The sequence below is a fragment of the Tripterygium wilfordii genome, chromosome 16 (genome assembly GCF_013401445.1).
Source record: "Tripterygium wilfordii isolate XIE 37 chromosome 16, ASM1340144v1, whole genome shotgun sequence".
In the NCBI taxonomy this organism is placed as follows: Eukaryota; Viridiplantae; Streptophyta; class Magnoliopsida; order Celastrales; family Celastraceae; genus Tripterygium; species Tripterygium wilfordii.
The window spans coordinates 5,365,739-5,376,718 of record NC_052247.1 but is presented as its reverse complement, the minus strand read 5'-3'; the positions used below and the strand labels follow the sequence as shown (position 1 = coordinate 5,376,718).

Below are 10,980 nucleotides of genomic sequence, written 5' to 3'. Positions count from 1 at the left end.
CATTGTACACCAAATATATGTCGTCGAAATACACCAGAAGTAATCAATGATCAAGAAATCTCAACATATGGATGAGATCTAGATTTTGAGTGAAGAAAAACTTGAATCAAAACCTTATTCAACACAAAACAAAGATATTATAATATATCTACATCTGAGGAGGAGGAAGAAAGGGGAGAGAGGCTCGACATTGTCCTCCTCCCCTTTACTTGGAAATTTTTATTTTGAAAGTTTAGACAGAAGCGAGAGAGAAATAAGAGGAGTGAGAGAAAAGTAGTTTTGATATAATACTTTTTTATTAGGATTAATTAACAATTGGTCTTTCAAATCAAATTTTTATTTCAATAGGTCCACTCTAAGGTTTTTCAACTCATAAGGTCTTTAAGTGGATGGGATTTATTATATCAAGGACAAATTATTTAAAAAAATTATTGATCATACTACCATCAACCCTTATTTTACTTATAAATTTTAATAATTAAATATATTTTCTAACATCAGTATGATTGAGCAGCCATAACTCACTCCCTTGAATTTCGATTAAGACAATTTTTATGGAACTCGAAAGAAGACTCAAAAATCCATATAATTGTGTCCAATACATTTTTAGAGTTTCGAATATTTTAAAGGTCAAATCAAGACTCAAAGTTTGTGCACCGGAACATTGTTTTTTATATTAGTGTGTTAAAACAGTCGTAATTCACTAATTTGAGTTTCAATTGCAAGAAGACTAAAAAATTCATAAAATTGTGTCTATCTTCAAGCCAAAGGTCCCGTGTCCTCTTGGTCGATTTCCAGTTGGTTGCCTCAACCTATCGATTGAGTGAGTTGGAGAAGAAAGTCTTACAAGGCTACGACTCTATCTAACAGAGCCAATATCCATTGCTTCGAATTCAAATTTGATCTCCTTCCATACTTCACAAGCAGCAGCTAGTCCTTTTCAAAAGGAAGGAATGCAAAAGGAGGGTCTCAGAGCTTAGTTGAAAGACTCTGGGACTACTATGACTAATAGAATCTGAGGTCTAACATTAGAGATGGGAATGTGAATGAAAGATCCCACTGAATTGAATTGGGTCCATGAATCTAAGAAATTGGTATCAACCCAATGGCATGACGTTCTGCTTAATGGGCTTGTTCTCGCCGATGGACTGAAGAAGCCTAAATAAAGGGTGCCCTCGTTGGAGTAGCAAGGCCCTTGAACCCGTGTTCTCAGAAGGAGGAGCTCCTCCGAACAACTTATCTTTCATTTCGGCCAAGGCAGTAAGATAAGACAAGACATCGACGGTAAGACCAGCAAGTCTAGCAGCAAATCCTGAAAACAGGAAGGCTATAGACTGACTGATTGATACAGCGCTTTACTCTGCTCTGATTAAGTCATTGAAATGTCTTTACCAGGTTAATATGTTCAAGAGTCCCTTCCTTTGCTTCGGGAAGGTGCCACCCGTTCCTATTCTTTGAATCTTTTAATGAGATGCCCTACCTTCGACCCTAGGACTAGCGGAACTAATTCCTGTGAAAGATGCTATGAGAAAACCCCTTTTTCTATCTAGGAGCTTGTCCGGAGTCAGGCAAGAAGACAAGGAGGAACCAGATGCTGGAGATCCGCCTTCTTATATTTCTACATCTAGGATCCAACTTGTATCAGCGATACTAATAGGAATAAGAATTAAACCGTTATGGCAAGGAACGGTTTGATTCAAAGGGAAAAGAAGAGGCAAAAATTGGAACAAAAATATCATTTGATTCGTAGAGCCTCAAGAAAAGAAATAAGCAAAGTTCTGTCATTGAGGGATCAATGGGAAATTCATGGAAAGTTGCAGTCCCCACCGCGGAATAGTGCAGCGACACGTCTTCATCGACGCTGTTTTTCGACTGGAAGACCAAGAGTTAACTATCGAGACTTTGGGTTATCCGGACACATACTTCGTGAAATGGTTCATGCAGGTTTGTTGCCAGGGGCAACAAGATCAAGTTGGTAAGGATTAAAGCATCACTAGCCAAATAAAGCCTTACCCTTTGGAGATTCAAACATTTTAAAGGTCAAATCGAGACTCATAATTTACACATCGGAGTTGTGTTTTTTACATCAGTTTGTTCGACATCAATGCGTTTGGACAGTTATAACGCACTCGTTTGTGTTTTGATTGAGACAATTATTGTGACATTTGAAAGAAAACTCCAAGACCCACAGATTTTTGTCTAATCATGTTTTGAGATTCAAACATTTTAGAGGTCAAAACGAGTCGCCAAGTTTGCACATCGAAACTATGTTTCTGACGTCAAAGTGTTCGACGTTAGTGTGTTAGCTCGCTCGTTTGAGCTTTCCTTGAGAAGATTTTTAAAGCGTTCAAAAAAAGACTCTAAGACTCGAAGAATTGTGTCGAATGGATTTTTGAAGATTTGAACATTTTAGATATCAAATCAAGGCTCAAAATTTACGCATTGGACTATGAATCGTATAGACACAAATTTATATATATTATGTGTCATGGTTTTGTTATGATTAGTATATATTGAAATTTATCTATATTAGTTTGTTATGGTTAATATATATTGAAATTTATCTGCACTAAATTTATAATGCAAATAAATTATATACAATTCAGATAAATAGTTTTTATGCACTGAAGATAAATTACATGCACTACAGATAAATTTATGTGGAAAGTATCACAGAAGCCTCTGTACTTTTTCAAAACAGATCGATTAAGCCCTCTTACTTTTTTTGGATCGTTTGAGCCCCTATACTTTGGATTTTGGATTGAGTTAGCACTTATGGTGGATTCCCGTTAAATATTGCTTACATGACAATAAATATATGATATAATTTATATTTTTAAAAAATTAAAATGGCATGTAATATTTGAATGATCCGAAAAAAAAAGTAAGAGGGCTCAATTGACTTGTTTTGTAAAGTACAGGGGTTTCTGTGATACTTTCCCTTAAATTTATATGTGATATTTTTTCATCTCATAATATATCAATGAGTGATTTTATTTGAAAGAGTTTTTCACATTGATTGAGAATATATAAATTTTTTTTTCAAAATCCATCATATTTTGGGAGAAATCGTTTTGAAATTCATTTAAGAAAAGAAAAACAAAATCAAAACTGATAATGTCATGTACGGAGAAATATGAATAGAAAAAACATGGAATGAGTAGTTTGTAATATTTTAAAATGAAGAGGAACATATAGGTAATTCAATAAATTTTGTCCTTATTAATATACTCATTATTGGAACATGACTTCAATCCCAATTGTGTCTTCATTGATAATGGTCCCTTATATTTAGTCAATTGTTTTTAATTTATTGAATGGCACGTCATTCATATGATAGTCACAAAAGAAATTTGTCAATTTTTCGTTTTCACACTCAAAAAACTAATCAAAATAATAAAGATTTTTTAAAACACTTTTGGTGCAGACAGCTTATAAGTTCTGGGAGTACTATTATAGACTTCTGCATAGTGAGAATGATGCCCAGTGAAATGGAGAACGTTTTCATTACAGGAAGAGAAACCAGTGCGAGAGCATTAAGCACCAGCCACAAAAATATGAGTGAGAACTCATGATACAGACTGGTTTTGTGGCGAGGTTAAGCGACCAACAAGAGCGTGCTCGGATCGTGAATCTTGCTCCACAACTCTCATATTCCTAGCAGCTGGATCCATTTCTCCATTCTCAGCAGACTCCAAAGCAGTGCCTGCACCACCAGGTGCCCCGGCAGTCTCCGCATGCACTGGGCGGAGCAGGCCCTGCAATCTCAACAGATAGCTTTGACTGGAAGGTTGTGTTCTCACATATCGGTTGGTTGTCACAGCAGTGGCAGATGGCCGTTCAGAATCAGCACGAATACCAGATAAGGCACTAAGGTCAAGATTGGGAAACACCGAGCAACGACATCGGGGACATTTAACATTCAGTCGAAGCCACTGATCAATGCATTCTACGTGGAAATTGTGTGCACAAGGTAGGCCACGGACCTGCACCACTTGACATGAAAAACTTGAGTGCTATCAGATGTTATGCATAACACACGTAACACAACAAAAGTAATACATTGTCGTGTTTGCAATTAACTAGTTTCCCTAAAACTAGAGAGTTCATATATGTAGGGACGTGTGACACCTTCCTTCTCATTTCTCAAGTGGACTGTTGGTTATGGGTTACTAGCATTTTAGAATGCTATTTACAGGCCAATAGCATCGATACTGTGAAACAGGATGCATAAGGTTGAATACACGCACAAACTAGAGGGTCTTCATTATACAACACATTTAGGTAGGGAATAAAGTTCAAGAATGACTAGCTGACCCAAGAAGTCAGAACAAAAAGTCCTCTAGAGTTTGACATGTTTCCCTTTATAAATAAAGTAAACTGGTATAACAGGCCAACACCATCGATACTGTCAAACAGGATGCATACGGTTGAATACATGCAGGAAACAGCTGGGGAAAAGTGTCTTCGTTATACGACACATTTAGGTAAGAAATGAAATCCTACAATGACTGGCTGACCCAAAAAGGTAAACAACACTCATGCATAAGGCTCCTGTGATTTTGGAGGAGGGGGATTGTTCAGGGACGCACAAGATGTACACAAACCTTACCTCCACAAAATATGTGGACAGGCTGTTTCACCTTTCAAGGTGGGAGGGGTGTAACACGAGGACTTTTCAAGAGGTTACCCATCCTAGTAGTACTACTACTCTCGCCCAAGCACGGAATTCTGATGGGATTTGGTGCATTAGTGATCGCACTCAGAACTAAGACTAAAAATTCCTTTAAGAGTTTGACAAGTTACCCTTTCTAATTATGGTAAAATTCTCAAGAACATTCAAACTATTCAAGGCTAGCATGAAATTGAGAACAAAAATGGAAGAAACCAAAAAGTTAGGAACTTTTACCTCATTCCCTACATGGAACTCTTCTAAGCAAATAGGACATTCACTGCAATCAGTTGGCACAGCCTTCAATCGGAACTTTGGGAGTTCCTGGATGAGTGCCTCAACTGCTTCTCTCTTTGCAACATCAAAACAAAAACTCCAACCATAAGATTGATAATGCAATGAAGATATGCAGAAGTGGCCAAATAGATATTTTTCTAGGAGAAATCAAAAAGTATAGACACTGAATAATATAATAATGAAAACAACAATACATTTTTAAAAGAAGCAAGTATTTATGATGTTCAAGTAAAATACACAGATTCACAGGTGAGCATCAGCATGCAAATATTAGTCTTCATTCTCATTGAAAATAGAACCACTTCAAAGGCCAGCCCCTTTTTTTTGGAATGCAAAAGAATTTTTATTCAGGGCCACCAAGGAGGTGAAACCCAAAGAGAAATGTAGAATAAGAAATTACAAAAGCCTCAAAAGGAAAATTCACAGGTGAATCAGTTTTTATTGTGACCACGACCAAATAATAGCTATCCATCCAATATGGTGGCAATTCAGAGCCAACTAATACCCAATCCTTATCAAAAATTATGCTCTGAACTGATCATACAGCATCTATATCCCTTTTTATTACTTTCATCCACGTCGGATTCAGCCTTCCTCTTCCTTTTTTAGCATCTCCAACTAAGATTTACTCAACTTTCCGATAGGAACATCAAATTCTCTACATTGTACATGTCCCAAACATCTTCAACAACCTTCTCTCATCTTATCTTCGATAAAAGCTATCTCCACCTAGCTCTTATAAAGCCCGTTTAACTATAAATGTGTTTCCTCGTTAGCACATGTGAGTATTTTTTGTCAAACGAAATCGCCCACTACCCCATATGGTAACAAAAAGGATACATGAGAAGTCATGTCTTTTAAAACTTTCAATGGAAGCAAACTGGGGTTCCCACCATCATTTGTAGCAGAAATCTTAAGAGAATCTTTAACCTCAAGATAAACCATAAGAGATTATCATTATAGGTTATCTCACTTAATATCCGTTCATAAGGTTTTTTCTCCTTTCATCAATAATTTGGGTATTTTTCATCCTTTCAGACTTTAATTTAACACAATGAAGTAATACAGATTTATGTGAGCAGCAAATAATCACAAAAATTAAACAATAAAACTGGAAGAACCATTACTGAAATTTACACCAGCCATTACTCACATGGAAATTATTTTAAATATAGAACAAATAAAAGATAGTGTATTAAAATGATGACATAAACTCCCAAACTTACACAGCAATTATATTTTCAAAAAGAAAAAAAAAATGCATTTGGACCAAACATTTGTCCACTAACTCCAGTTCTATAAATGAGGGCTTAAAATTTGGAATAAAAAGGCTTCTTCGCTGTTGGCCAAACCCCACCTGTTCAAAGTTTAAAAAGGGTATGAGTTCTCGGTTTTCCACATGTTTTTGTAGGTCTCTCTCTCACAGACAAACCTCTTCTTGTTTCTTCTTCCCCATTCATTTACTTCGATTAACTTTAATTCATATCACTTTTGTCTCAATTTTTCCACCTTCCCACCTTCATTCCAGATCTTTTTTTTTGTTCAATTTTCTATTTTAAAAAAGGAAAAGAAATACTATGACAACAGTGACACAAAGACTGATTATTAGTTTTTGCATTACTTCATAGCAGAGACCTACTTATGCTCAGGCCATGCCAAGGGATGTTTTAGGTGAAGAGCTCACGGGACAGGAGTAGTTGTTATATTGCTACATTTCTCTCCTGGTTGGTAGTCATATTATTACAGGTTTGGCTGTTGTGGGTTTGAGTGCCCAATTTTGGTGTGGCCTGTTGGTCTGTTTTTTGAGGGCAGATTGATTTCAAGTAAGGGATTTCTGATGGGATCAAGATTATGAAGGAAAGTGAGATTTCTGGAGCTAAAGATTAACATTTTTTCCGCCGTAAGTTATACTATGTTACTATGTTCTCCCTATGATGGTTCCATATTACTTTTCTGTCATTTTTGCTATATGCTCAAGTGTTGTGCTATTTATAAAGTGATTGAAACTGGTAGAATTTAGCAAGGAATGGGCAGTTCCAGCGGTTCATGCAGAGGTGAGGTTGCAACCAGCCAGTAATTCATCATTGTTCTTATGGTATTTTATTACATCTTTTTTTTTGTATTTATTTGTGTTACTTGTGAATAGTCAGGTATGATCTGAGCCTTTAACCTTGAGGGTATTTCATGTTTGGTGTGGTTTGTGTGTTTCCTTCTTATCTGCTGGTTCAGGCTTCAGGCTTGTGGACCTTGTGAGCCATGGGATTTCATCATTTCACGTATTGGACTTGAATATTGTTTGTGCCCGACAAGAAAATAAAAAATAACGGAACAGAATTCTGCCGATGTGAGTTTTTTTATTCTTATGCCTTAGATAATGATTTAATAATGATCCATGGTTTTCCCTATTATGATTTAATAATGATCTGTGGTTTTCTCTCCTTTTTACACTTTTCATTTTTTATGCAAGAAAATTGGTCAAATGTGGTCTATAATATCTACAAAATATTGAACTGAGACTCAAATAATACCAATATCCTTTATTTCTAAGACCCTGTGTCTATAACAACAGTAAGCACATTCATTTCTTCATCAAAACTGATTGGAAATGGCTACAAAAGCTACAATTGCAATCTAGAATTACCTGAGTGGGAGTCAAATAAAGTCCTGGATGGTAAATAGCAGCATCTTGACCAATGCCTCTCATCTCTTGACCTGCAGCTTCAAACGTCCAATCGGGTACCCGGATCATATCAACCAGCACCTGGATCAACATAAGTGGCTCATATCATACCCAAATAGAAATTTGAATCAGAAACAGCAACCACGATAGGATTTGAGTGAGCATGTGGCACAGATTATTAAATTTAGTCTCTCAAGGATAAACAAACTAAATTGGTTAAGCTATGTTACATGAAAGGAATGAAAGAATACTAAACAAGACATGGAGAGAACAATATAAAGCTATACAAGACATGCAATTGAGAATCAAGTCATTGCTGAAACAACAATGGGTATCAGTAACTTTCTCTCTCCTATGTGCAGGACAATAACCTAAACAAGGTTCTGCAAAGGTTTAAAGATTTCAAACTTCCAGGATATAATGTTTATCAATATTATATTCATATAAAAATGAGCTAAAACAAGATAAAAGATTGATGTTCATACTCCATATTCTGAAACAGGAATCCCCTGTTGAGCATGTAATAGGTGGTGTGCTTGTCTTCTCGTCAACCACTGCAAGGAAAGATGAGCACAGCACATGTGAAAATAGAGAAGCATTGAGGGATTTAGAAACGAAATAAACAGTCAAGGCATTAAGATCCTTTCATTTCTGAATAACGTGCATGGTTTAACAACTACAAGAGGCATATATCTAACCTTTCCTATTGACATGAAAGCTATGCAAAGGAGTCCACAGAAGCTGAATAGCAACCATATGAAGAAACCCCACTTTTGTCCTTCTTCGGGCAACTGCAAGCCTTGAAATACATTATCAACTGCAGTGAAATTGTTTGCATACAACAACGCCATCATGGAATCGGGACTAAAAAAACTTACACAGTTTCTCGCACGAGAGAACCATATGGTACCAATTATGGTCCAAGCCCAGAGAAATGGATACAGAAGCAAAGAAAGGATTGAAAGGACCACTACTCTTCCACAAAATCGAGCATACCTCTGCTGCCATCCAAAATCCCTTAAAGCATGTAAAAAAAAAAACAAAGGAGCATTTATTACTACGTAATAAGCAGATCTAGGAAGCATTATCACTCACATAGACACACCCAAAAAACAGAAAAGAAAAAGCTTCAGAATTACAAGCATGGAAGAAGTTATACTTATACCCCTAAAACCACCAAAAAAAAAGGGAGACCATCATTTGCAACTTGAATACGATGTTTAAAAAAAAAGAAGGTAAACAACTTCCATCCATAAGAGTTATGCAGTGGGCGAGGTCGGGGACTTGCAGAATGTACGCGGACCTTATCTCCACATATTATGTGGAGTGACTGTTTCTAGGAATTGAAAACTTGTGACCTCTATAACTCTACAACTAGGCCACATGTTCGGCTATAACTTGAATATGACGTATATCAAAAAAAAGTGTAAAAGAATTTTAACAATGGGATTCGCATAAGTGAAACAAATATTGACAAGTAGGCAAAATAAATGAAAGTGGCAGAACGGAAGGTATGACAGCTAAATGAAAGCAGAATATCAACGAAAAAATATTTGAGAAGAAAGACCACATGATGGTGCCATGTTGTAAGGTCTTCAACACTAAATTCCTTTTAAACATGGGGATTTTTTTATCCATGTCAGCAAAACATAATGTTAACTAAACATGACAAGGTACGAGGCCTTACAAACCCATCCCGGCGGCTAGTCCATTATCAATAAACATCAACAGGCGAAAAACAAACACAGTAGTGTAATCAACCTGATGCACGAAAAGAACAATCCAGACACAGATTAGAACAAAAAAAAATGTATCAAAGCATTCAAAATAAAAACAGCAATTTGAGCAATTGAGCTATAATCTATATGAAATTACAAATTGTTTAAAAGTCAGATAGATACCCACCACAATCCATATGTGCAACGGATAAGTACAGAGATGGTAGCGCTTCCAATTGATTGCAATGATTATGCTAATGGTGAATTTGTTAAAGAAAAAAAAAACCTGATACTAATATTCATCTTTAAAAGATATAGCTATGGTTTCTTGAAAATGAAATGCGATAATCCAAACATAGAAAATCTCATACACTCTGTAAACGGAGAAGAAATACCATCAAAGTTAAACCTATCTCATCCTACATTTGCAAGGAACTAAAGATCCGAAACCAAATCATGATTAGCTCTATATACTGAATACAAAGAACAACCAAGAAAGCTTAATCAAGTCATATTGTGTTCAAAGGATACACACTTGTTGCGAGCATAGACAAGAAGAACCCATCGTACCTACAAGAACCAATTTTCCATCTGAAAATTCTACTACAATCAAGTAAAACAGGAATATATGCACAGTTTAAACGAAATATCGGGGGCAGACCATTTGAAATCGACGCCTCTGATAGCCATAATCGGAAACCTAGAGTGACAACGGAGACTGAATCAACATTTCACGAGATAAACCTTTTATGAATCCAATCCCAATCTTTGATGCATAGGCTCTGCTGAATGCAAACATCAACCGCGATTTAAATTGGAGAGATGAGAGATAGAAGAAGCGGTTTCGGAAAGAACGAAGTTTGCTTATGCTGAGAGGAGAGTTTGACAGAGAAACGGGGGGGACTTGTAGGAGACGAAATGTTGACGGGAGGTTGAGGCCATTAAGTGACGGCGTTAAGTGAAGAGGTTAGAGAAACAGTCACTGTGGCGGGTCATGCCCACTTGTCAGTTTATCTCAAGAGCAAGTGCAATGGTCTAATTTGGTTGTTGGGTCATGAGGGTGCGGGCACAACAATGTTCCCATATTGGCTTGCTTGATGAAAAACATGGCCCAGTCTTTGAGAAAATAAGATGAAGATCAGGCTTGTAGCGCGAGTTCTCCTTCATTCGCTCCTACACAATTGATTCGACATCGACAGAGTTTGCATCAATGAAGGCGGCCCACCTCAAATCCACTTTCTCGTCGATTTCGACTGCAAAATAGGTACTATTACCTACTGTTGCTTTAAACATAAACTGTCGATGCAATTTTTATACTGAAGGGAAAAAACAATGTAGAAAGAAAGAAACAATAAGAAAAACACAAAAATGTACGTGGTTCGACAACTTATCTAGTCCACAGATGTTTGATATTTTATTCAAGAAGTGAGTGTGTGTTAGATGTCTGAATTATACATGTATTTATAATGCTCTGGAGGTTATATGCGGTTAGGCAAGTTAGGCGCGGTTGCGCTAGTTGATTTGCATAACCTCCTGCAATAGCTACTGTATGAATAGCTACTTCCTTCACAGTTGGATCAAAGTAGTTGGAACTTGTATAACTGTCTTATCCC

General features: G+C 36.6%; 2 protein-coding genes across 2 annotated transcripts; one reads left to right on the top strand and one right to left on the bottom strand.

The window, feature by feature from the left end:
* Positions 1-1,676: 1,676 nt before the first annotated feature.
* Positions 1,677-1,986, top strand: LOC119981031 (30S ribosomal protein S14, chloroplastic). Its single transcript, XM_038823985.1, has one exon. The coding sequence runs from the start codon at positions 1,677-1,679 to the stop codon at positions 1,977-1,979; it is 303 nt and encodes a 100-aa protein (XP_038679913.1). The 3' UTR covers positions 1,980-1,986.
* Positions 1,987-3,383: 1,397 nt separating this feature from the next.
* On the bottom strand, positions 3,384-10,290 carry LOC119981030 (E3 ubiquitin-protein ligase SIS3). Its single transcript, XM_038823984.1, has 10 exons — positions 10,029-10,290; positions 9,899-9,937; positions 9,555-9,621; positions 9,337-9,410; positions 8,528-8,666; positions 8,348-8,440; positions 8,135-8,203; positions 7,611-7,730; positions 4,910-5,023; positions 3,384-3,986 (listed from the first exon to the last, which is right to left on the bottom strand). Exons 1-10 carry the CDS (start codon positions 10,055-10,057, stop codon positions 3,570-3,572), a joined length of 1,161 nt encoding a protein of 386 aa, XP_038679912.1. The 5' UTR covers positions 10,058-10,290; the 3' UTR covers positions 3,384-3,569.
* Positions 10,291-10,980: the final 690 nt, after the last annotated feature.